Genomic DNA, 25235 nt, shown 5'->3' on the forward strand with positions numbered 1-25235 from the left:
CTTTTACACAATAATCTAAAATAAGTATTCTTTTACACATTAATTATTATTAAACCAAACTGTCCTTCAAGGTGATGTCAATATTCTGAATATTTTTTAGATCTCACCAAACACTTCACATCCTAACTTCTCTTGTGTTTAATATGCAGAGAGGCCACAAGAGGGAGCAGTTTGGCTCCAGAAGAATCAGCTGATGTCACAGCCCTGAAAGTCACAGGAATGTCACTAAGGTGCAAGTCACATGACCAGCGTCTGAGTTGACAGCACATGATGAGGGCCACAGGAGCTGACGTGGAGTCGATTATCAGTGACTGGCGATGTGTCCAGTGTGCTCATCGACTTTTAAATGACATTTTGCCCTGAATGTGCCCACCTGCCCACCCTGCTGACTGACATTTCCATTTCATTAATCCTGAGCTCTAAAAGCCCCCAAGGTCAGCAGGAGACGACCTCAACCAACACAAACATCAGACGACAGGACAACATGGCTGTCAGCCTGTAGAGTTTGAACGACTGCCAGTGTGCAGCTGTGATGAGGACCTGAGTGACCAGACAGACCAGTGGCTTTATGAGGTCACACAGCGGGGACTGAAGCAATGGCCGAGGTGACAGGAGAGAGAAGAGGGCAGCAGGGCTTAGGTCAGCAGTGAAGAGCTCATCGGGTGACAACCTGTCTGATGAGCGAGTGCTTAAAGAATCAGACGTCAGTCACACATCGAGATACGGATTTGATCAACGAGGAATACAATCTGTGATCACAGGACGGCCATCAGTCTGGGCCTTCATTGGCATCTTCACACACACTGATGTCAGGTGACAAGCCGCTCCTTGAGGGGTCCTGAGGGAATTGTAAATTAATCCTCGGAATGTGTGTGTCAGTGGAAAGATAAAAGTGTCCCTAAGTGTCACATCTGATTGTCACTTTGAACACCGACAGTGACGGTGAAGTCAGTCAGCTGACTCGTCTCCTTGAGGTTGGGTGACAGTGGGAACAACAAGGAGGAGGTGCAGTTTAATGTCTAACGTGACACCAAGTGACTCAGTAAAACACCAAACTCCATCAGTATGGCTGACATGTGACTGAGCGGTGAGTCCTCGTCTTTAGACATTCACAGTGAATTCATTCAGAGGTGACAGACCACCGGAGTAACTAATAGAGGGGCAGACAATGTCTGTTCAGAGGCCAGCACTCCTGTCACTTCTGTCACTCTGTGCTCCTAAATAGTCACTGGAATGAGGCTCTGGATACTGAGACAGGCATGTGGTCCTGCTGGAGCAGCACTACTGAAAGGCGCTATATAGACTGACTTAACAGGTGACATTCAGTGACACTCAGAGGACACAGCAGTTGGGGTGTCAGCCTGAAGGACATGTGGCTGTGAATCAACAGTGACCCCTGCTGGTCAGACTGGTATTTGTAGGTCTGAGGTGTCACCGCCCCTCACTATGACACACACACCTGATTGGCTACTCAGACCCAATAATAATGGAGACCCTGACAGTCGCACTCGCCCCTCATTCTCATCCACAAATTCACTCACAGAGGTGCTGCCCCCCCACCTATAGTGTAAAATTAATTTTGACCCCAAACTGCAAACACAAAGACACCTGAGCTTGTGGGGACATCAAGTGACCGGTGGAGGGTACTGGTCAGTGGTCACATGGTGTCAGATGGCTGATTGTTACACTGGAGTGAAGAATAAAGCCTAAACCCTGGATAGAGGGGGCTCAGTGAAGGAGGTGTTGAACCTGTGCAGGAGGGTCATTGTGTGTGAGACGCTATAAAATGACAGAGAGCCAGCAGGCCAGTCCAGATACACACCTATTCTGGAGCTGTAGGGGGCGCTGATTACAGTCTCCTTGTTATTGTGCCACACAGAGTACTGGGAATGAGAACACTCCAAACACCAGGACTTGTCGTTGTTTCCAAGGCCGCACTCCCTGCCCTCTCCTTTCCTGCTCAGTCCTTTATATGCGACTCCAATCTCCATGAAGTCTCCACTGCACTCCACCTCCCAGTAACAGCGAGTCCCAGTCAGAGCCTCTCTGCACAGAACTTGAGGCCAGCGGTCAAATCTGTCAGGATGATCAGGATATTCAGTCTTTGTCCCCTCACATGTCACCTTCTTGTTCCCTTCAGACAGACGGAGGTCTCTGTTTGCCGTGTTGATGTCCAGTGTGAGGGGACAGAAGTCTGAAAGGAGAGAAAAGAAAACGAGTGAAGAAATCTGGGAGTGTGTAACGGGACTGGGGGCGGAGCACAACACAGACAATTAACAAGAGCCAATCAGGAGCTGCGCTGACCAGACACTAATAGTAAAGAGCTCATCTGATTGGACAGAATCTGTGTGGATTAAAAATTAAATCATAAAAAGACAACAACAGACAAGAAGATATTGACAAGAGTTTAGACAAATAGATTGAAAACAAATATTGAGAATGTAATAAAAGAAGAGCAGACATGTGTGGTACAGCGGAGAAGTGCAGCAGATAACCGGTGTGTCTTAAGAGACTGTATTAATGTCAGGAGAGAGAGAAACCTGCATGTCGCAATATTACATTTAGATTTGGAGAAAGCATTTGATAGAATTGCACAGAAATATATGTGGAAGATACTCCAAAAAATGGGAGTTCATGAAGGTTTTCTGGACTGGATAAAAGTAGTCGATAAAGATATACGAAGTCAGATAAAAGTAAATAACAAACTAACAGAGGAGATACAGGAGAAATGTGGAGTAAGACAAGGGTGTCCATTGTCAGCAGTGCTGTTTATTCTGTGTATAGAGCCCTTATTAAATAAAATTAGGAGGGACACAAATATAAGAGGAGTTGAAGTACCAGGAAGGGGGGGACAACAAATAAAAGTGTTTCATATATGGATGACATAACAATAATAGTCAGAGATACATGGAGTATAAATAAAGTAACAGAACATACAGAAGTGTTTATGGAGGGGGTCAGGTTCAACTTTACACCTCAATAAGAGGGAATGCGTCCTTTGGGGGAAATGGAAAGAAAAACCACAAGGAAGAATAAGGTTATGAAATGTGGAGAAAGTATTAGGGATAAGATTTGGAGACGAGACTACGGAGAGGATGGAGTGGAAAGAAATGGAAAAAAGATCAACAAACAAACAGAGTTTGGAGGATAAGGAACTTGTCAATGGAAGGGAAGATATTGGTGATGAAGGCAGTTATAATCCAAAACTATCATACTTAGCAAATGGTTTTTACACCAAAGAAAATATTAAGAAGAATTATAAGAACGTGTTTTGTGTTTCTATGGGGGTCAAAATGTGAAAAATTGGCAAAGAGGAAGGTAAAGAAAAGGAGAGAAAATGGAGGGAAAGAGGATCTGAATATAGAAAGGGAGTTGGCTTTAAGACACACAGCAACTGTTGTTAATATGGCGTTAAATAAAACGGGGAAATTAGCGGACATGATCAGATATCTGCTAGGCACAGAATTGAGAAAAGCAAAATTATTAAAAATGACAAATAGCAGACCCATTGCCTTTAATATGCCAAAAAATTATAAAACAATAGTAACATTTGTTAAAAGATATTCATGGGAGGAAGGAGATCCCAAAATTTGGGAAAAGAAAAAAGACCTAAAAAAATATAAAGGAAAAGACGAAACGGTACTAAAAATCCAAAAGCTCACTGAAGAGCAAACAAGAAAAGTGTGGCAGCAAAATGAGACAAAGAATTAACAAATAAACAAAAAGACCTCGGGTGGGTGACATGACATGAAATCCTACCGACGCAGGCGGCCATGTACAAAAGGAGAGTCACGAAAAGTTCAATATGTCCGAGGGAGAACTGCTGAGAGGTGGAAACACCAGAGCATGTGTTTAGGAACTGCAAAAAGACACAAGATGTGTGGAATGAGGGGTTAAAGGAATGGAAAGGGAGGACAAGAAAAGAGGGGATGACAAAAGAAGGAGTGTTGTATGGTTAGTAGGGAAGGAGTTAAATGTAAAAATGACAAGAAGGGAATGGAAAATGATCAAAATAATAAAAGAAAATATGTGGTGGTGGAGGAATGAACTGGGGATTCATAACAGGAAAATAACAATACAGACATTGTACAGAAATGTGAAAAGGAAGGAGTGGAAGAAAGGAGGATTAAAGAAGGACAAGGAAACAAATGGCCTTAAAAAGGTAAAGACCTGAAAAATAGAATTAAAGGTGGGGATAAAAAGGGGGAAAAAATAAAAAGTGTCACGGTGGTGAAATGGTGACGGGTGACAGTGAATTAGCAATGTGGCCAGACTGTGTGTGTGTGCTCAAAGCTAAGACACTGAAAAGAAAAAGGAAATGAAGTGAAAGGGGACAAGAAAATAGTGTTAGTGGTAAGTAATGGAATTTAGACAACGTAAAAAAACAAAAATAACAACAGACAACAAAGAGAAAGGCAGGCAAGTCAGTCATCTGAAAGTCATCTGAGTCGTCAGAAATGATAAGAAACAACATAAGGTCACCACTGAGGTCAAAGGTCTAATGGACTGTCCACACTGACCGCTGGCTTTATTAAATGACATGTTTTATTGTCACAGTCCACCTCTTAAATTTAAAATCAATCCACTGTCACACTTCACAACCACATCAATTATTTGTGTAAAAGCTGCAATCAGTATTTACTATCTATCTATCTATCTATCTATCTATCTATCTATCTATCTATCTATCTATCTATCTATCTATCTATCTATCTATCTATCTATCTATCTATCTATCTATCTATCTATCTATCTATCTATCTATTATATAGTGCCTTTCCCATCTGTCATTGTCTCTCTCTTTCTTTCTTTCGTGTGTTTCCTGTCATCTCTTTTTATTATTTGACTGTCATTCTTATCCAAGGTGACTCCCATCATCTCAGATTCCATTGTTTCCTTTTCTTTTCGTTGTCCAATCAGAGCCCAGGCAGGTGAAGTGACTTGCTGAGGTCACACAGTGGTGTCAGTAGTGGGATTTGAACCCACAACCTCAGGGTTTGAACTCCAAAGTCTTCACCACCACACCACACTGCATTTTCTCCTCCATTTAAACTCTCCTTCTGTTCAGTCGGAGGTCAGCTTTACTCTGGTGGTCTCATCAGGGAGGTGGGCTACAGTTCTATGGACCCCCAAACATCTTGAGAATATTAGCAGCTGTATTCACTGGGACATGAAGCTCTGTGGAGGTGGTCTTGTAGTCTTCACCTTGACCACCCTTGGCTGTGGCCTTCTTCATCTTCTCCTCCTCTCTTGTCCTCGTTCAGTGTGAGGCACACAAGGACACAACACAGCAGAGTGAGGACTTGACTGAGTGACTGAAGACCCCGGTGACACTCATTAGAGGAATCAGTCAGCTTGAGATGTCACCACAGTCCAGTGGGGTCTTTGAACTTCTAAGGACCCCCAATAATTTTCTCTGTCATTTCATTTGTTTTAATGTTTAAAATTTGTGAAGTCGAGAACTCAAAGCAAAGTGTCTGCTCTGTGGAGTAAAGAATGGAGGATGACGAGGACTTTTGTCAGCTTTAACTTATTTCACATACAATTGTGCTTCATTTTTAAACTAATACTGTGTCTGTATATACAGTCGTGTGATAAAGTAAGTGCACCCCATGACGTGGATTTTCTTTTTCTTTTCCCTTTTTAAACATTTCTGGACACATCAAGACTCGGGTTCAACAGACGGCTTTGGTGATTCACTGCCTGAGTCTCTCTATCCCATAATGCACCAGTCACAGGACCCCCATCACTCTCAGCCCCTCAGTCACACAACACTCAGACTTTCATATCCTAAGCCTGTCCTGCTCTATTAAAACTTCAATGATTTTTATTGTGATGATCCATTCAGTCAAGCACAAACTCACATTTTAAAAAGTCGTCTCTGCTCTGAGGTTCAGGAGGCTGGAGGGCGAAAACTGGAGCTTCATGAGCTGAAAATAAAAAGAAAAGAGAAGAAGAATGGAAACTGTGAAGATGGCATTGTGGGATCTTAGTTTAGTTCTTAAACACGTATTACAAATGCAGAGGAGTTCAAATAAAACATTTATAAAATATACAAGGGCTGGCAAATTAGGCCAAATGTCGATCTGAATATTGATATTAATAATAAATATACAGGGAGTCAGAGAGTATTGAGACCCCTCACTTTCTGCACACTTTACCGTGTTGTTGATTTAATTTTAAATGGATTAATGTGCCTTTGTGCTCATCAGTCTACACTCAGTAACCATAATGACAAAGTGAGCGCAGGTCTTCAGAAAGGTCTGCACATTTATTACAAATCAAAACTGAAACGTCTCCTTCCTAGAAGTATTCAGACACTTAATTCAGGTCTTTGTGGAAGCCCCTTTGGTGGTCTTCATGACTAAGTGTCACTACAAGCTTTGCCCTCCTGTATTTGGCCAGTTGATCCCATTCTTCCTGGCAGATCCTCGCAAACTCCGTTAGATTTCAAGGTAAGCGTCTGTGAACTGCCATCTTCAGGTCTCTCCTGTTCTGTGGGGTCTTATTCTGGTCACTCAAGGACACTCAGACTTGTCACAAAGCCACTCCAGAGTTGTCTTGGCTGTAGTCTTCAGGTCGTTGATCCATCACCCAGTCTGAGGTCACAGGTTTTCTTTAAGGTCCTCTCAGTATTTGACTGCACTTCTCCTCCCCTCAGTTCTGACCTGTCACTTTGTCCCCATAGCCTGATGCTGTCACCACCATCTTCACTGTAGAGATGGCATTAGGCAGGTGGTGAGCAGTGCCTGGTCCTCTCCAGACATCCTGCTTGGTCTTCTGTCTAAAGAGTTCAATGTTTGTCTCATCAGATCATTGAATCTTTCCCTTGATGCTCTCAGGCTGTCATTTGTCTTTTACTTGAGAGTATCTTCTGCCTGGCCACTCCACCATAAACGCTTGATTTGTGGAGCGCTGCTGAGATGGCCGTCCCTCCTACAGTTTCTCTCATCTCAGCAGAGGACTTCTGAAGTTTTGTTGTAGTGACCATTAGGTTTTTGGTCACCTCCCTGGCCAAGGCCCTTCCTTCCCAGTTACTCAGACTGGCCATCTCTAGAAAGTGTCCTGGTGGTTCCAAACTTCTTCCATTTCCCAATTCTTGAGACTACTGTGCTGCTGGGACCACTCAGAGCTTTACAAATGGCTTTATCTCTTTGCTCTGCTCTACTCCTCACTTTGAACCCCATTGCTTGGTATTTGTCCTGACATACAATGTCATAAATATACTGTATTTTATACATAATAACAAGCAGGTACAGTTGTGGACATCTTCAGAGCTCCATCTAGTTAAGAAATCCCACCCTGAGTCGAGAGGGTGCTGCTCCTGCTAATGTCATCACTTCAGTGAGTTCACAGGCCACAAGACGAGTGACGTCACTTCCATAGCCCGCTAATTAAGCTCCGCCTCTTCTGTGACACCACTATAAAATGTCACCAGAAGTGGGTGTTCATTACAGATCTGTGACTGAGGAAGACGGAGCTCCGACTCACAAGTGACTTTAACTTGACAGCCTTTGATTGCAGCAGACGTCATCATTGTGCTCCGTCTTTGTGCTTTTTATTTCATCTTCATCATTAAACGGGGTATTTCAGGGTGGTACCCCAACTCTTTGTGCCCACTCTCTCTGCTTATTTTCACAATACACACATACAGTATATGTCTAATGTGGTGGACGGCCGGGATGGACCCTGTGCTCTTGGCTGCTTGACCTTAGTTTGTGTTTAAACAAATCGCTGTCTTTATGTGTAAACGTACGTAATTCATAATTTATAAAGTGTGTTTTACTCTGAGGCTGCACTCACTGAAATGTTCAGGTGGTCCTCAAGTACTCAGAGTTCTGACGCAGTCCTCCAATTTGCTTATCTTCACCACCAAAATATATCAAATAAAATGCTTTTGGTGTGTAAAATCCTTTTAAATGTCGGTGGGAGACACGACTTCTGAGCAAACAACAGCAGGAATATAAAACACGAGAGCCCAGGGGGAGCACAGCTGAAAATGGATGAACGTGAACTTTAAACGTGGACTCCATCCAGCAGAATGTAATGGACACTGAAGACAGCAGGAGCAGATTGAGATGTTCTGATATTATAAAGCACTGACGCTGAGCTCAATTTGATTCCATTAACGTCTTCTCTGTTCTCAAATAAACAATTCATTTGTGCTCTGAGCCGGCTTAGCCATTTAAAACACATTTCTGTTCATTAATCTTAAGGTGAGCAAAGCAAAGGAAATAAAAAGAATCTCAAAGTTAAGTGAAAAAAGGACTTTTAAGAGAATACGTGGAATAAGTATAAGGAGTATAACATTTCAAGTTAAAATTCCAAAACATCTGATTAAGAACAACTGATTATTTAGAGAGTTTGTTATCACTCAGCTAATGACTGTGAAAGGCACTATATAGTAAAAATAATAAACAGCAAAGGATGGCAGATAAATGTTAAAGAGCAGGCCTTCTTCAGTGTCCTCTTATTGTCACTCTGGTCCTCCTAATGGACTTCAATAACAAACACAATGTCACCAGACGCTGTACCTGATGGAGTCCTTGTCATGATGTCCCACTGGCTGATCTTCTCCAGACTCTTTGTCAGACCTGACAGCTCCTTTCTCAGGTCCTCAGATGAGAAATCAGAGGTGACAGTGAAGCTCAGCGAGTCTCCATCAGCAGGAAGGACACAGCGAGAGGAGAAAGTCTGAATCAGGAGAGAAGAGGGGACGAGATTTCAGAAAGGAGACATTAAAAAGTAAGTAATGCTGATAAGAGGGGGCTCTTCTGAATTAAGGATCAGTGTGGTGGGCTGTCAGCGTGGGTTTAGATGGTGAGAACGCCTGTCATTGACTTGTTGGTTATTTATGAGAGAATATTTGGTGGAGTGTAGTGGAGCATCAGAGATTATCAACCTTAACTATCAATGAGCTTTTCACACAGGACTCCATGAGAGGAGAGTCAAGATAAAGGGACTGAGGGGGCAGGTGGGTCCAGAATTGACTTGGCACACAAAAGAAGGCATTGGCTTTTTATGGTTCTGAGAAAAGCGTAATTAAATTAAATTAAATTAAATGTAAAGACTAACACATGTATGGAGAAAGCTCTTCAATATGATTATACAATTGAAGGTTTACATCTCAGAAGTGTGACTTGTGTGGAAATCCTGGAAGCCTTTGTGTCTTCATCATCATCATCATCAACCATACAAAAGAGAGAAAGCTACGGCAAGCTGAGTTATATAGCGACCAACAGTGGAGTGTAAATCAAGAACAGAATCTCCATAATGTTTGTGAAACACAGTCGACATCAGGACTATTGTGTGGAGTGTGATAGAAAAATACACAAGAAAAATGAGAGATGAGAGACGAGACTGGACTGTGGGGTCAGAGCTGTGAGGAAATGCTGAAGGATTTGAATCTCATCAGTTTAAGGATGGAGACATCAGGACGTAGCCAGGCAGAAGAGTTGGCACCATCCTTTATTAGATGTCATCTTTTACACTTCATAAAAAATTCACTTTTTCACACAGACAGCTGTAGATTCATCTGTCTGTCATGTACATGAAGTAAACAACTTTGAGATATTTGTAAAAGGAATATTTGAAATGTTAAGGAAATATGAAAAGACGATCTGTGTTGGGCTGAATGGCCTGTTCTTGTCATGTTGTACAAACTCCTCAGATCTTTTAAATTTCTCTCTAAATGTTCTGAGGTCCCACACACCCCAGTCTGATCAGATTCCTTGTGAAGTGTCACTCTCACCTGCAAGAAGTGGAGATGGTCCTTGGTCTCTGAAAGCTCCTTCAGCTCAGCTTCTCTCCTCTTCAGCTCCTCAATCTCCTTCTCCAGTTGCTCCATGACTCCTTCAGCCTTCTCCATTTCTCTCTTTTCTTGTTCTCTGATCCTCTCAGTCAGTTTCCTGTGAGCTTCCTCAATGCACCGTATCAGAGCAGTGAAGCTCTTCTCATTTTCTTCCACCTCTCTTACCACAGACATCTGAAAAAATAGGATAAAGATTTAGAATTAAGTCACCTGATAAGAATAACCAATCATGAGGCACATTTGTTGCTATTTTGATGTTGTGAAGGACAGTTTGAATTGGCTGGCGTGACTGTTGGAACTTTATTTGCAGAAGGAAGGTCAATTGCAGACTGCCACCCAGACAATATGTTCCCTCCATTATGCCGAGTAACTTCATCACTCTGCTTATGCTGCTATTAAGGAAACTGCAGGACTTCATGAGATACGCAGTCATGAAAGGCTTCCTTGTGAAGGATCTTGACAGCCATTAGCAGGAGCTGCTGGGGACACCTCTACTGTCTTGTGAGGACTCCATTTGACCTGATAGTTTGTATCAAAGTCTGCCTTTAAAAATGTCATCTCCTGCTCTGCCTGAGGTTAGGAGTGGAGTAGGACAACACCAGGAATAAAGAAGAAGAAGAAGAAGAAGAAGAAGAAGAAGAAGTATCTGTAAAGAGGGATTAACTTGTGTGTTAGAAGGTAATTGTGTTAAAATAAAAGTATTTCTGGACCAGATTCTTGTGTTTATTAGTTGTTTTCTAGTTTGGGGTGTGAGATGTCACCAGGTCAGACCTGTGAGATGGAGATATTAAACAAGAGGGTCTAGGTGTTGGTCAAGGGGCTTCAGATTTCCTTAAATTTCATGAACTCTTTGCATATTTACCTTCTTCCATTTCTTTTTCATTGTAAAGCTCAGAGTCGTGAGTCTTTATTTCCATGTTTGATGTATTTCTACTTCATTTAGGAACTTTGCATTATTACTAATTGTTATGTTGTATAAAATCTCTACATTTTGGTGTAATTTTCCATTATATTTTGTTCAAGACAACACATAAATTACATTTTGGATAAAAAAGGCATATCCTCTTCCCTTACACCTCACTTTTATAACAGTTGTTCACAGTTTAGTGCTACTTTGGTATTACAGCCTGGGAAAGGAAGACTGAACCGACACCTTAGGTTATTGATATGGACATTTGGGACAACAATATTGCTTACAGTCTGGGAAAGGTAGACATGAGGCAGTATCAAAGAACATTATATGGGAAAAGATAGATTAAAGAGTTTGAGCAAAATTAATCAATTATAGTGACAGCCAGCCAAACAGGTACATGTCTTGTGAAACCACGGCATGACATTTCACAATAAATATGCCTCATTTGAAAGCAATGTCAGAAGAAGAGAAAACAGCAACAAACATGTCACTGCTCATCAGAAAAGCATCATGAACATCGATTGCTAAATTAAACGCCTCCCTGGGACATTAATCATTGTCATCTGTAACTTTTTCGTAAGCTTTTTCTAAAGACTTTATATATTCAGACTTTCCTATCAGTACCTATTTTCTATTATTCTTTTTTCCAGTATTATTATTATTATTCTTGTAATAAATAGCATGCTGCTCTTAACTTTCTATGCTTTGTCTTAATGTCTAGAGTGACTGTTATAATTCTTTTGAGCACCTGGAGCAGCCACGGACATTTGCCGTTATATCTGTGCTGCGAGGTTTATAAGGCTGAGAGTGAGGAGCTCCACTCAGCAGTAGGTACAGTATGAGAAGAAGTTATTCTTGACTGACAAATGGCCAGTAGTCAAGAGTGCTGAGTCTTTTGTATGTTTAAATGTATTCTTGTAGACCAAAACTAATATTTAGGTCTGAGATATCACTAAAACATCGTATGTTGTTCGTGCCGATAATAGTAAGTCTCTTGAAGTGCTGAGTGACAGGCTGTGTTATACCTAATGCTCTTGTGTGATTTAAAGTGCTAGAGGTGAATCAGCGTATGTGTGTCATTCATGGGGCACTGTTGTGGTGAGGGTCTGTGTGTATGTGTATAGCAATGTGTGTGTGTGTTCATCTTAAAGTGCAACAGTAGACCAACCTGACAACGAACTTGACGAGAACACTTACCCTTAAGAAAACAGGTAAAGGGTAAGTAGAGGGAAATACCACAATAATACACTAATGAATTTGCTATTGTAACTATGGCTCATACTTGTATGATAATACCAGGTGGGCTGTTCTACATGGGATGAAAATGTGAGCTAAAAGGTGCCTGCTGTTCAGGATCACCAACCCCAATGCTGGAGGTGTTCTGCTGGTTTTAGAACTTTGCACAATTTGGACAGTGACTCACCAGACTCTGTAATAGAAAGTGAGGATGAGAAGACCTAAAAGGTCACCTCCTAACCAGCCACTAGAATGAGGAAGAAATAATAATGTGGGATTTATTATTAGGTAATTTAGATGAAGCTTTACACGAAATACAGAGAGTCTCATATGGTGTTTTGCCTTTCGGTACACATGTGGAAAACCTCAATGGTTGGGTGGATAGGCTCCTGGCTGGAGTAGGGGAGGAAGGATCCAGTTGTCATTGTCACGTGTGTCCAGTTCTAAGTGAACAATTATGAGAGTTAGGATCAGACCACCAGTACTGCTGAACAATTTAAAGACTTTGGTAAAAAGCTGAGGAGCAGTAGTGACAAAGTGATCAGAAGTTCAACCTTTGCCACACATAAGACTGAGGACATTAGATAGATAGATAGATAGATAGATAGATAGATAGATAGATAGATAGATAGATAGATAGATAGATAGATAGATAGATAGATAGATAGATAGATAGATAGATAGATAGATAGATAGATTAGATAGATAGATAGATTGATAGATAGATAGATAGATTGAAAAACAGATAGATAGAAAATAGATAGATAGAACATGACAAACTCGCAGAGCACATTCACAATGAAACTGTGGGAGACCCTCGGGGTTTTTATGGTGGAAGGGAAGCTCCTGGTGGTGATTGGCAGATGGTCCACCTCTTGGTGAGCCACACACAAACCACATGGAACATAACAAAGGCAGCTTATAGATAAAATCAAATAAAATGATTAAAGCAGATACTCAACCAAATCAACATTAACATTAATAAATAAACAAAAAAGACATGAAACAAGACTATGAACAACATCTAGTGGAAGGAATCCTGGCTGAAAAATGTCACAGTCATCATGGGTGTAGAGAGGGGATTTCATGCATCAGTAATAAGCAGGAATTCTTGGAGGAAACAACAAAAGCAGACGAGCATAGAAACATAAACCGAAGTGAAGGTCGGTCTGCGAGGTTGGCTCTCCTTCACTTCTACTTCTTCAGCTGTCACCTCTGTGTCTGGATTGGACTACACAGTGTTGAGTGACACATTGTGCCCCGCCTACTTTCTTTGAACTAAAGACACACCCCACTGGTCTGTCCCGGCTGTGTTTAGTACTTTAGTACACTCGATGGTGTTGGCCTGTTTAATGTGTGTCTGTGTTAAATAAATTAGGTTGGATAAGTTTGGTCTGTCTGGGCACAGAAATGTGTGTGATGAGTTTTGTGTCTGCTGGATGAGAACTTTCAAATAAATGAATCCTGGCAGAACTGGGCATCGGAGAGTGTGCTACCATAGACAGTCTGCCAGCTCATTACAAGGTCAGAGCTACACTAATGATCACAATGGAAGCCAATTGGGGGTTTCTGCCAATTAACCAAACTGAAATGTGAGGATGTGGTGGAAGATCTGGAATAACTGGAAGATACCCACTGAGCTACTGGAAGAAGGGGTAAACTCCACATGGAAAGTGAATAGAGGACAGTGGATCTGAGATTCAGAAGATGCCACCACTGGACAACCTTACTGTCCTTTGTGATAAAATATTAAAGCTAAAGTAAAATGTTTGGAGATGTACATTATGTAAAGTGTGCACTGAGTCAAACAGTGGAGATCCTTAAGTTGTGGAGACTAATAAAACTGAGAAATACCCGAATGAACAAGAGAAAACCATTACGATCTCCAGAAAAAATCAAGAATACCCCATGTCTCCAAATGAGGCATTTTACAGTACAAGACAGGCTCTTCAATCAGAATGAAACCTCTTGATAACAAAAGAACCTGAACAACTCATCTTTAAATCACAACATCATTACGGTGAACATGGAGAGAAGGCTAATAAGATCTTAGCTCAGCAATCAACAACCAAGAAGTTTGCAACGCAATAACAGAAATTACCAGCACAACTGGAGATAAAGTAATGAAGCCTAAAAATATAATTCACACATTTAGCAAGTACTATAAGTCTTTATATTCTACTCAGTTTAAAGAAGACGAGACACAGTCTGAGGAGTTCATTGATGTAATGCAAATACGACAGCTGGACACTCTTAGTGAAAAGGAACTGGACAAACCTCTGAAACTCTCAGAACTTCTGGATGCTGTAAACTCATTCTAAAGTGGGAAAACAACAGACCCTGATGGCAACCAGTGGAATTTTATAATGACGTTTTCAACTAAGTTAGCTCCACTATTATTAGCAAAGTTTACAGAAGCTACAGACAACAAAAATCTACCCAAAAAACCTACCCAGTTTTCCACATCTCCCATCCATTTCCTTTCCAGAAGAAATCCTGATCAGTCCTGAGGAGTCAGACAGCATCACAGTAATATATAAAAACATTTAAAAAAATCTCACCTTTAAGGGTCCTTGGATATGAAGGGAAAAGGACCTTTAATTCATATCTCAGAAAAGGAGTGGAAGTCAGTCATGCATAGAATACACTCCAGCTCCATATGTGCGAAGTATTCAACCATCTGACTTCGACTCTTTCATCGATCACATTTATCTCATTTCAAATTGGGAAGAATCCAACCTGTGATTGTGGCAATTGAGCTCCAGCCTCACTGGGCCACATGTTTAGGGAGGACAACAAAGTAACATCATTTAGGGCCAAAATGTTTGAATGTTTTATCAGACAGCCGTGGGGTCACAATCACTCCTAACTCACTAACAGTTGTGGTTGGTGGGCTACCAGAGGGGCCTAAAGTGGAGGAGGACACTTTGACTGTAACTGCCTTTACCACACTGTGAGCTCGTGGACTTGTCCTGCTGAACTTGAAGACCCCCAGCCCACCTGTGATAAGTCACTGGGTCAATGATGTTTGACATTAAAAAAACAAATTCTCACTTAGAAGATCTGTTCAAAACCTTCATAAAATATGGCAAGATTTAATTAATAAAACTTTAAAATAGGCATCCATAGCAGGGGAAAAGGAAATTCTGCCTTTCTATTTATTAATTTATTTATTTTTGTAAATTATCAGGAATTTTGGCCCAGCTCTCAACACTTCTCTCTTTTTCTGGGTTGCAGTGTGAATCCTGTTTGGTAGTTTTAATTTTTTACATTTTTTTTGTTTGTTTAGATTTCTGTTTTAACTTTCTGATTTTTTTTTTACTATTTTTTATTTTGACTTTGAAAGTCATTTGTTGTATAAGTTGAACTTGATTGTATGCAATGCTATTTTTAAAATAAAAACAACTTAGACCATTAATGGACGTTGAGCCCATTGATCTAATTCAGAACATCAGCTTCGACCTTCAGTGTGAGTTTCTGTTAGTAGAGTTAAGTCTCCTTTAAGCAGCTGATGGAATATCAGAGGACTTTAGGGTGATGCTGTCTGAGTCTCCACTGAGTAACACCTGGGATTCTGTCAACAGTGAAAGGCCATGAAGGACACCACACAACGTCTTCTCTAACTCTCCCTTCTCGTGTCCCTACTCATCATCACCAGTGAAGCTCTGCTGCTCTTCAAGTTCTCATTTATTTCTCCTCTCTTTGATATGAAGTGTTGTCTTCCTATTCCACTCACCTTCATCTCCTCCATCGTCCTCCTCGTCTCCTTCAGTGTCTTCTCTCTCTCCTCAAGTCCCCTCTTGATGTCACTCAGTGTCTCCCCCAGCTGTTTCTGTTTGGACACACAAGAGGACACGCGTGGTCAGATCAGAATTCACGTTCACTTTGTGATTTCTTCTTCTCTTTCTGACTCCTGATATTTTCACAACACATTTGTTTGACATTTCATGACACAACTTAGATTTAATTTAACAAACAGAAATGACAATAAAGATTAAAAGAAAGATTTAATTTAATTGATGTAAGATTGAGTTTGGGTTTGAAGAGTGCGTCAAAGCCAGAAGACAGTTTGAAGGCACACAGGTGTGTGAGTTAGTTCTTGACATTTAGAAGACATCACATCGACAAACTGGGAAATGTGAAGTTCACACAACACTAAAAATAATAAAAACAAACTGGAGTGTAAAGTATGGGAACTGGTGAAAGGCCAGGAGGACTTAAACACGTCATGTCAGTAATTTTAGTATCTACAAGGCCATTTGATATCCTGAGTCAGACATGTGAGGACGTTGTCTGCTGTTGTCATTTTCTGGAGTCAAGTAAGATACTGAAATACACAAATGATTCTGTTGAATTCAGGAAGAAGGCAACTTAAAGGAATTCTAAAACTCAGAAATGATATTTTTATATGTTACTTACCTCAGGTGTTTTGTTTAGGTGATGGATTATTATTTTTAATTAAACTAGTGAGCTCCGCCCCCTGCTCACTTCGCTTGCCACCTGCAGGTTTGGTTCGTTCGGCGCTTCAAACATTTAAAAGCCTGTACAGCACCTGTCCTTTTGTCTCACTGCCTTGTCTCTCTTCTCCCCAGACATCCTATTCTCCTGTGGTGGTCCCGCTCCCGAGGCGCACCCCTATGGACAGGAAGATTTTCTATTCTTCTAATTGAGAGACAGAACTGTCCCCTCCGACTACACACTGAGCTCGATTCACTCCTGAGAGAGACTTATGTTTGTTTGAAGTGTCTGAATAACGTTTGTCTCTAAAATCTCCTGTGTATCTGTGCCTCTCTGTGACCCAAGCGTGACCGCGTACGTGGATTTCACTTTCACCAACCCACAAATCTTTTCATTCTCGCGGAGAGGCCTGTTCAATTTGAAGAAACAATATTTTTGAATGATGGCAACACGAATTAGATGATCTACAAGTCTCTGACTTAAAGTTTCAACTCAAACAATATATTCAATTTCTTTTCGCTGTTCTGTAATTTCAGCGAGTAATAATTTTGATTTGTTTGTACGAATGTCAGCTTTACTATCATTTTTGTAGACTTTAGAAATGGCCAAAGTCTCCATCTCGCGGATCTTACTTCTGTCTCTCTGGACTTCCAAAAAGTCTCTTCAGAAAGATCAGGGGCCTCATGTATAAACGGTGCATACGCACAGAAATGTTGCGTACGAACCTTTCCACGCTCAAATCGCGATGTATAAAACCTAAACTTGGCGTAAAGCCACGCACATTTCCACGGTAACTCATACCTTGGCGTACGCAATTTCTCCGCTCGGTTTTGCAGACTGGTGGCACCCAGCGTGAAAGCAGTGCTACTGTTCCTGTGTGGTTACTCTTTCTTAGATCCACATCCACGGTGGCAGCTTTATCAAATACACTGAAATTAACCGCATATCGTTCATAAGTTTAATGCATCTGATTGTAATTAACCTGTAACAATATAATGGTCCACAGAATGGTCAAACTACTGTTCCTGTGTGCTCATCCTTTCTTTCTTAGCTCCACATTCCTGACGCGGCTTTATAAATACACTGAAATTAACTGCATATTGTTTATTAGTGTAATGCATCTGATTGTAATTAACCTGTAGCAATATAATGGGCCAGGGAATAGCCACAGTATTCCAAATACCATAACAGCTTTAGCATTGTTACGCTCACTGCATCTTGTTCTTCTTTTTGCTGCTCCCGTTAAGGGTTGCCACAGCAGATCATCTTTTTCCATATTACTCTCACTGCACCACTCGGAGTATTTATATCACTGTATCTGAGTGTGAATCACAGCAGCAGATGATCGGAAAGAGAATTATCGATATACAGTTTCAAGTACACACTACATCAACCACGGCAAAAAGCGTCAAAGCCTTTCCTGTACGGACCTCGCGTTTCAGAAACAGTTTCATCCCAATAACTATAAACGCACTCAATCAGTCCATCAAGTGCTCCTTGTAGAACTGTTTGTACTTATAAGTACAATCACCTCACTGTAAACTTACACTAGTTATAATATTGCACAACCTGCGCTACTTTATAAAGCGCGTATGATGACAATATCATTTTTAAGATGAAATGCAGCAAAATATGTTGCTTATAGTATACAGATAAAACTTTAACTTCATTTAAATAATCTGTATTGTTAATAATTAAACATGTGAGGACACGGTGCCGCAGCGTATAGCTAGTTCAAGGATAGCTCCTGCCGTGCGCTGTATTCTTGCTGGTGCTGACGCGACACTGGAAGGATAGACGAATAGAATAATTAAACATGTACTACGAAGATATTTCAATGTTCCTTAAAAGTTTTGAAGAATCGGCGTTCTAAGGTTACAAATGGCTTAACGTTTATTACAGAGCTGATTGTGTGGCGATTGGAGAAAGAAAAGTATGGACAGGAATTGGAGGTTAGTACGTTTGAAATAGACAGTACTTCTGTAATAAATTATTTAATCGAAGGTCGCACATGGCACCGCAAGCCTCTTGCGTGAGATATGAACAATCACTGCGCCACCGTGTTCCCATGTTTAATAACATGCTTTCATTCCTATCATCATGAAAATGATATCACATATACATCTCAGTATTTTAATTATTCAGAGAGCTGTAATATCTCGAATGTAATGGAGTATGTGTCCTGTCGGAGAAAGAGAAAGAACAGAAGCACGTAGTGATTCACACACATAGAGCACATAGAAGATCAAACACTGAACAAAGCATTTAACATGCTACTTGAGAAACTAGTAAAACAAACGATTTTAAGATGAAGTTTATGATGTTCTACTTTAATGGCAAAATAAACTACGTGATTAAAGTGGAAATTTCGAGATTAAAGTTGACATTTCGTGCTTTTTTCCCACTGTGTGCCTATGTTTTTTGTTTGTACCCTAATACACTTTCATTTGACACTCAGACGGTGGGATATGACTTGCCTTTTCACAGCGACTTTGATATGTGATTTCTTTTTTATTTCGGGCACTGTGCGACTTTGTGAATTTGATCTTTCGAGTTTCTCCGACACTCTGTCACTCGATCAACTTTCTTTTGTTGATTATCCCACTGTTTAAACCAACAAGTAGTACGTTTTTCCTTTGCCTCCACTTGGTATTCGCTGAAATTCTTATATTTTCCCCTGTGCTTTTCTCATTGTCTTTTCACAGAAGGCTATTTATATTGATTTGCATATTCAAAGAGGCGTAATTCTGGGAGGAGTTGGGGCGGGACAGAAGGCGTGTGCACGTGCGTTACTTTTCACGCAAGTCGGGATTTATGTAGTGGAAGAACGTGAAAGTATGCGTGCGCACAGATTCCTGCATCTGGATTTTTCTGTGCGTACGCACATTCATGCTTTTGTGCTTACGCCATGTTATAGTGTGAGTTCTACGCATGGCATTATACATGAGGCCCCAGGTCTCGTCTCTTATAATAGAGAGATGTTTATTATGTTTATGAGTTTTGGTTTCACCAGAGCCTTCAAGACCACCCAGCCATCCCTGTTAAGGGGTCACCTCAGAGATGTGGAGGTGGGTGAGCCTGTGGTGTCCTGATGATGGACTATCTGTCAGGCAGACTCAAGGACTGTGTGAGCAACACTGGAGCAGCACAAGGAACAGGCCTGTCTGCTTTACTCTTCACTCTGCGCACCTCACACTGGAAAGAACAAAATTTCTCTTTTCTTGGATATCCACAAATCACCCAAGGAGTGTCTCAGTGGGCTTTAACAGGCCATGTTTTTGAGAGCCCCCCACTCCATATGCCCTAAGAAGAGAGGAAAAAAAAGAAAATCGAGGTTGAATACACACACAATAGAGCTAATGTGCCAAAGAACCAGTCCACCTAAACTGCATGTCTTTCGATTGTAGGACAAAACACACATGAAGACAATGAGAACATGCAAACTGCACCAGGGACAAGTCACAGTCGAAAATAAATTGTATTTCTAATATAAGAACAACTGAAGATGTACGTATTCAAGTGTATACAGACAGACGACATCAACAGACAACACCACACATGAGTCTGTGTTACTTTAGTTGGTTCTTTCTCTTGCACTTATAGGAAAGGCACATAACTTGTGATTTTATTTCTCATAATTTTTATCCAAAATGTTTCCCAGTAAACATCATTCATTCAGAAGCAGCTTTTAAATGTTCTCGTCTCAGTTCTGCTTCAGTTCTTAGTTACTTATTAAGTTTCCAGAGTCAGCACTGTGATGGCAGTTTGGTTTTTCTCACAGGTTGCCTGCACTCCCTTACAGCTCCTCTGTGTGTGTGAGACGCTGCTCTGAACTGATTCAAGTCCACTTTAGTTTTCTTACTGAATTTATGAAGAGACCCTCACAACAGCTACAGCCTTCTCCTTCACACAGTTATGGTGATGTCAACTCCCAGAATTCACCCCCTGGCTTTATCTTAACTACCGAGTCACAGTCAGAAGTTCTCAGAATCTGAGCAGGTGAACTCCTGACTTGGTTTATGGTCACTCAGGTGGAGGTGATGCTTTGTCCAGATTGTTGTGTCCATGGAGAGCTTCCTCTGTCACACATTTAAGAACATTCAGTTGGCTTTGTCTTTCTTCTAACAGATTCTTTTCTCTCTCTTGGCCTTTTCTTGTTGTGACTGTGAGTTGTTCTGCAGTTTAAAGTCTTTGAGGTTTCACACTTACTGGTTATCTTTTAGTGGCAAACAAATGTAGAACTGCTGGTTGATGTCCTCCTTCAGTAATTCTACAGATTTTATAGGTGGTCTCTCTTACTTGTGCACTTTGCTTTCCTCTATCAAGTCAGGACTGAATGAGACCCCCACGTTCAACTCCATTATAGGGGTCTTCAGCTCTTACTGTTTGGCACTACATTACCCTTTGGAGCAGAAGAGATCATTGAGCCTTTATGATGGCCACAATAAGGGTCTTACTACAGGGCAGAAGCTAATCCAGGGGCAGAGATCAGAGTTCTAGTGCTTACAAAGTGTTATAAAGGACGGAGTGGACTTGCTGCTGTGGGTGTCTTGGATGAACAGAAATTCAACCTTTTTACTGCTATTTCCGCTAAGTGTTGTCCATCAAGCTGAGTTTCAGCTCCTTCTTCAGTCACTAAGTGATAAAAAGTGACACACTGAGACATCACTGGGTGACATTGGCTGTGGTTGATCAGACTGATCAGATGACATCCAAAACTGTCAAGGAGAGTCCTGGTGAAGTGAACTGACATCTGAGCTGAAGTTACGAGTCAATAAAAGAGGGGCAGGCGGTGGCAGCTTAAGAAAAAGACTTCTGACCAAGCAGTGCCAGTCTGTCCTACAATTACATGTCTGCTTTCAGGGACATCTGAGGAACTGATTTATGTAAATCAATCCAAATCAAGTGATAGCCAAACGACAGAAAACAGAAAGAGATCAAAAATTAGATGTCGATATTAGTGACCTGATTCATATTAAACTGAGAAATATCAGGCCACGTCATAGACTTCATTGTTGTTTAAGATGTTGGTTTATAAACGTGTGTTCACATGTGAGCCGAGCTCTTTAATATTCCAGTGAGGACTCAGCCATATTTGTGTCACTTAACGAGATCTGGCAGAGCCGATGTGACACAAGTCCTTTATTTGAAGGAGCAGCAAATGGTGGCCTGAAGTTAAGTGTCTTTACCTGAACTTACTGTACATTGAGGTTGTGTAGTAGTGATGGGGGATTTGAAATTGGCTTAGATGGTCAGACTTACACTTCTAGTATGTTCTTTACACTGCTGGACTTGTTAGGGTTTTACCAAATATGAAAGCTCAGAGTCTTTGTCATAATCATACATTAGGTGAGATTATCACTCAGGGGTTTGACATTCAAAATGTCCTTACTGCTCCACTAAATAACATGATGTCTAATCACTAATGAAGAGTCTGATGAGTTATATCATTAAAAACAGAAAATCTACACAGGAATAGTATATTGACATTACTGAGCTGAACTTATTGTAAGAATCGTAGACTTAACTCTGGAGTACAATACAGACTGACATGTGACAATAATGTGTCTCTTAAACAGCCCTGAGATCAGACAAATGCAAACTCTGATTCTTTAAAAATGGACAAACACCACAAAGGCAGACAAGCAGCTAAGCAGACTCAGCGTGTAAGTGTCAGCAGTACAGAGTGTGTCTATCGATGTGTCAGACCTTCTACTGAATTACGTTTAGGATGACATTGTGTGCTCACTTACTACGCTGACATCAGCCAACTGTAACATCATCTTGTTAAGAACACCTCAGGAGGGTCCGAATGTCAGACATTTCTACGCGTAGCCCACGTGACGCTCACACCCCTGCCAGTGGACATTTCTAGCCAGCAGGCTATAGTTGGCCTCCCACTGCCTCAGAAACTGAAAAGAGAAACTGATCAGAGCAGAAAGAAACTCAGCTGGCTGTGAGGAGAGAACTCAGTTGTTTGTGGGCCATCTTGGGGATCTCATCCTGAGCTGTTTCATGACTTGCACCAGTCTCACCAGGATGGACTCCAGCAGCCAATGCTCTGAACTTGAAACATCAGGTTTATAAGGTCCAGTAAAACCTCGATTATCAGTCAGGGGTCAGGACATAGGCTGTGATGGATAAGAGAAAAGACGGAGAACAGAGCAGCTACTTTAAAAATGACATGCAGTAGATTAGTTTAGCGAACAGTCGTGAAAAACTATATTAACAAAATGAATTAATTTATATAATATTGTAATGACCAGCGTAATAAGCAAATACAACTCAGAGGTCCTGAAGTTTTCTATATTTTACGTGGAGTCTTCGTTCCCTCACAAGCGGTGTCCTGTCTTACACTCCGTTATTTGGTTACTGAGCTCACCTCCTAAACAATCACAGAAAGCTTTCCCTATCGATCAGTTGATCTCCTGCCACTCTCGTTGTCTTTTTGATACACAAACACTCCTGCTTATTGTCTCCTGACTCCCTGCTCCACACCTTCACTTCTCTCCTCACTTCTCCTGTCCGCCCCTCACAGAACAGAAGCCCCTCAGCCAGTCCCATCACTTACAGCTTTCCGCCCTTTCTGCCCCCATACAGAGCATCACAAGCTGCCTGCACACCACAATATATTAACACAAACTGATATAACAGAATATATAAAGAACATTACAATGCAGAAGACCATTAACATTAATACAGAATAACGTTACCGTCACTGGTTTCCATTTTCAACACATTTTTCAATTATTTCAGCATCCCGCTTTCTATCGTTCACTGTTGGCCTTCCAACTCCGTCATTGAAGCAATACTTGAAGAGCTGTTGCTGTTTCGTAAACCTTTAATAAGTTCAAACACCACACACATATGTTGATAGGCCATAACAATGTATAGTAGTTTAGTTTAATTATAACAAAAGAGAAAAGACAAAAACCGCTATTACAGCTGAAGGTACGTGACGGACACTGGGATTTCTGTTGTTCCAATGTGCAGAACTCGCAGTAGTAATCGGGAGACGCTGGCGTGCACAAGGTTGGGTTTTTGTTATTTAGTCCTGACAGTTAATCAAGTGACAGATAATCGAGTTTTACTGGAGATGAAGAGATTTCTCTGTCACATTAAATGTACAAATTCCTTAACTCAAAGTTACTCAAACAGTTTCCATTAAACACTAAACATCACTCACCTGCTTTTCTTCTCTTTCCGTCTCCAGCTCGACCATTTTATGCCCATTATGTTCAGTCACCACACACATCTTGCAGATACAGGAATCATCAGTTTTACAGAATATCTCCAGACTTTTCTGATGTTTCTCACAGAGTTTCTCCTTCAGATATCTATCAGGTTCAACCAGCTTGTGGTGCTTCAGGGCGTCTCCTTCATAGTGAAGCTGCAGGTGAGTCTGACAGTAGGAGGCCGGGCAGGTGAGACAGGATTTCACCGCTCTGAACTTCTTACCAGTACAGAAGTCACACTCCACGTCTCCAGGGCCGGCATAATTCTGAGGAGAAGGAGGACTGAGACTCATCTTTATTAATTTCTTAATAACTTCATTCAGCAGATTGTTTCTCTTCAGTTCAGGCCTCAGCATGAAGGTGTGTCTGCACTGAGGACAGCTGCACTCTTGGCTGTGATCCCAGCAGTCCGTGAGGCACTTCAGACAGAAATTATGTCCACAGGGGATGGAGACGGGGTCAGTCAGGGTGTCCAGACACACCGAGCAGGTGAACTCATCCTGTGACACAAACAGCTGGGCTTCAGCCATCGTCAGTCTGAGGAGAGGCAGGCAGAGAGAATCAGTCAGAGGAACAAGGAAGTGACTTGTGAAGAAACGAAAGTGAAAGTCAGTCTGAGCTCAGTGAGGAGGAGGATGATGATGATGATGATGATGATGATGATTCCCTACTGCCAGTCCCTCTGTAATAGCCCACATCAGACTCATTCCACCTCATTCCACTTAAGTACATAAGTGTGACCCCTCCAGCCTGTCACTTCTCAGTGACACACACTTGGACTCGCTGTTACCAGAACTTACAAATGTTCAGATGTCTCAGAGACACATGAAGGCTCGTAAAACATTTGTGTTATGTTGCTTGCTATTAATTTCACAAACACACACAGACACTGACTTTTTCCGTATAGCGGAGTATCCGACCACACACTTCTTTATTGCCTTAACAAAAAAAACTCTCTAGTATACACCACATATCCATTGCTTGGTGCCACCTACTGGTTACTATCGGCAATGTGAAACAGGTACTTTAATACAATACATAACATATCTCCTCCCTGCTAAGATTGATTGTCAATAACAAAGATATATATATATATATATATATATTTTTTTTTATATATAAAAAATATATCTCAGAACTCAGAAAAAGAATATGTCTCTGAACTTGAACAGTCACACATTTCTATGTTCTCCATCTCGGTGGGTGTTCACTCATCATGGTAGCATAGTGGTGGTTTAGTGATCCTCACAGGATAACGTCTGACAGTCTCTGTTACCAGAGTATGCTCTGTGTTTGTGAATCAGTGGACTTGGGTGTCTTCGGTGGTATATCTATCTCTGGAACTGGATCATTCTTGTCATGGTGAGATGTACTAGGGTGATGTGTGGTACTATTATCACTCTGGGGTAGTAACACCGGGGGGGTCCATAGGAAGGTTCACTGCAGACTGCTGAAGCTCTGGATCGGGTCGTGTCAGCATCTGGTCCACATGGCGTTTCCATACTCCTTGTTGCCCCACATTAATCTTTTATGACAGTGGTCCAGTCTTCTCCATGACAACACCTTGGGTCCACTTCTCCTC

At 41.3% G+C, this 25235-nt stretch overlaps 3 protein-coding genes across 12 annotated transcripts in view; all 3 read right to left on the minus strand.

Annotated features, from left to right (window-relative positions):
* The window catches only part of LOC114643681 (tripartite motif-containing protein 16-like), a 488218-nt gene that overhangs the window by 182119 nt on the left and 280864 nt on the right, over positions 1–25235 (minus strand). For 3 of the 10 annotated variants that reach the window (XR_007934986.1, XR_007934983.1, XR_007934985.1), the window contains one exon: positions 538–1459. The gene's annotated coding sequence lies outside the window, so the exon portion shown is untranslated. Of the gene's footprint in view, positions 1–537; positions 1609–25235 lie in introns of those variants that run through there. The other 7 variants (XR_007934981.1, XR_007934982.1, XR_007934989.1 and 4 more) reach the window with 4 other exon arrangements.
* On the minus strand, positions 538–24247 carry LOC127527856 (tripartite motif-containing protein 16-like). Its single transcript, XM_051928008.1, is given in 7 exon segments — positions 538–1726; positions 1728–2194; positions 5865–5930; positions 8535–8694; positions 9752–9985; positions 15697–15792; positions 23605–24247. Coding segments are annotated over 7 exon segments (1671 nt in total). The 5' UTR covers positions 24184–24247; the 3' UTR covers positions 538–1657.
* Positions 538–25235, minus strand: part of LOC114643677 (E3 ubiquitin/ISG15 ligase TRIM25-like) — a 110521-nt gene continuing 85823 nt past the window's right edge. Inside the window, exon 8 of the mRNA XM_051927702.1 lies at positions 538–1560. The gene's annotated coding sequence lies outside the window, so the exon portion shown is untranslated. The remainder of the gene's footprint in view (positions 1561–25235) is intronic.

This window comes from Erpetoichthys calabaricus, chromosome 5, assembly GCF_900747795.2.
Source record: "Erpetoichthys calabaricus chromosome 5, fErpCal1.3, whole genome shotgun sequence".
NCBI lineage: Eukaryota > Metazoa > Chordata > Cladistia > Polypteriformes > Polypteridae > Erpetoichthys > Erpetoichthys calabaricus.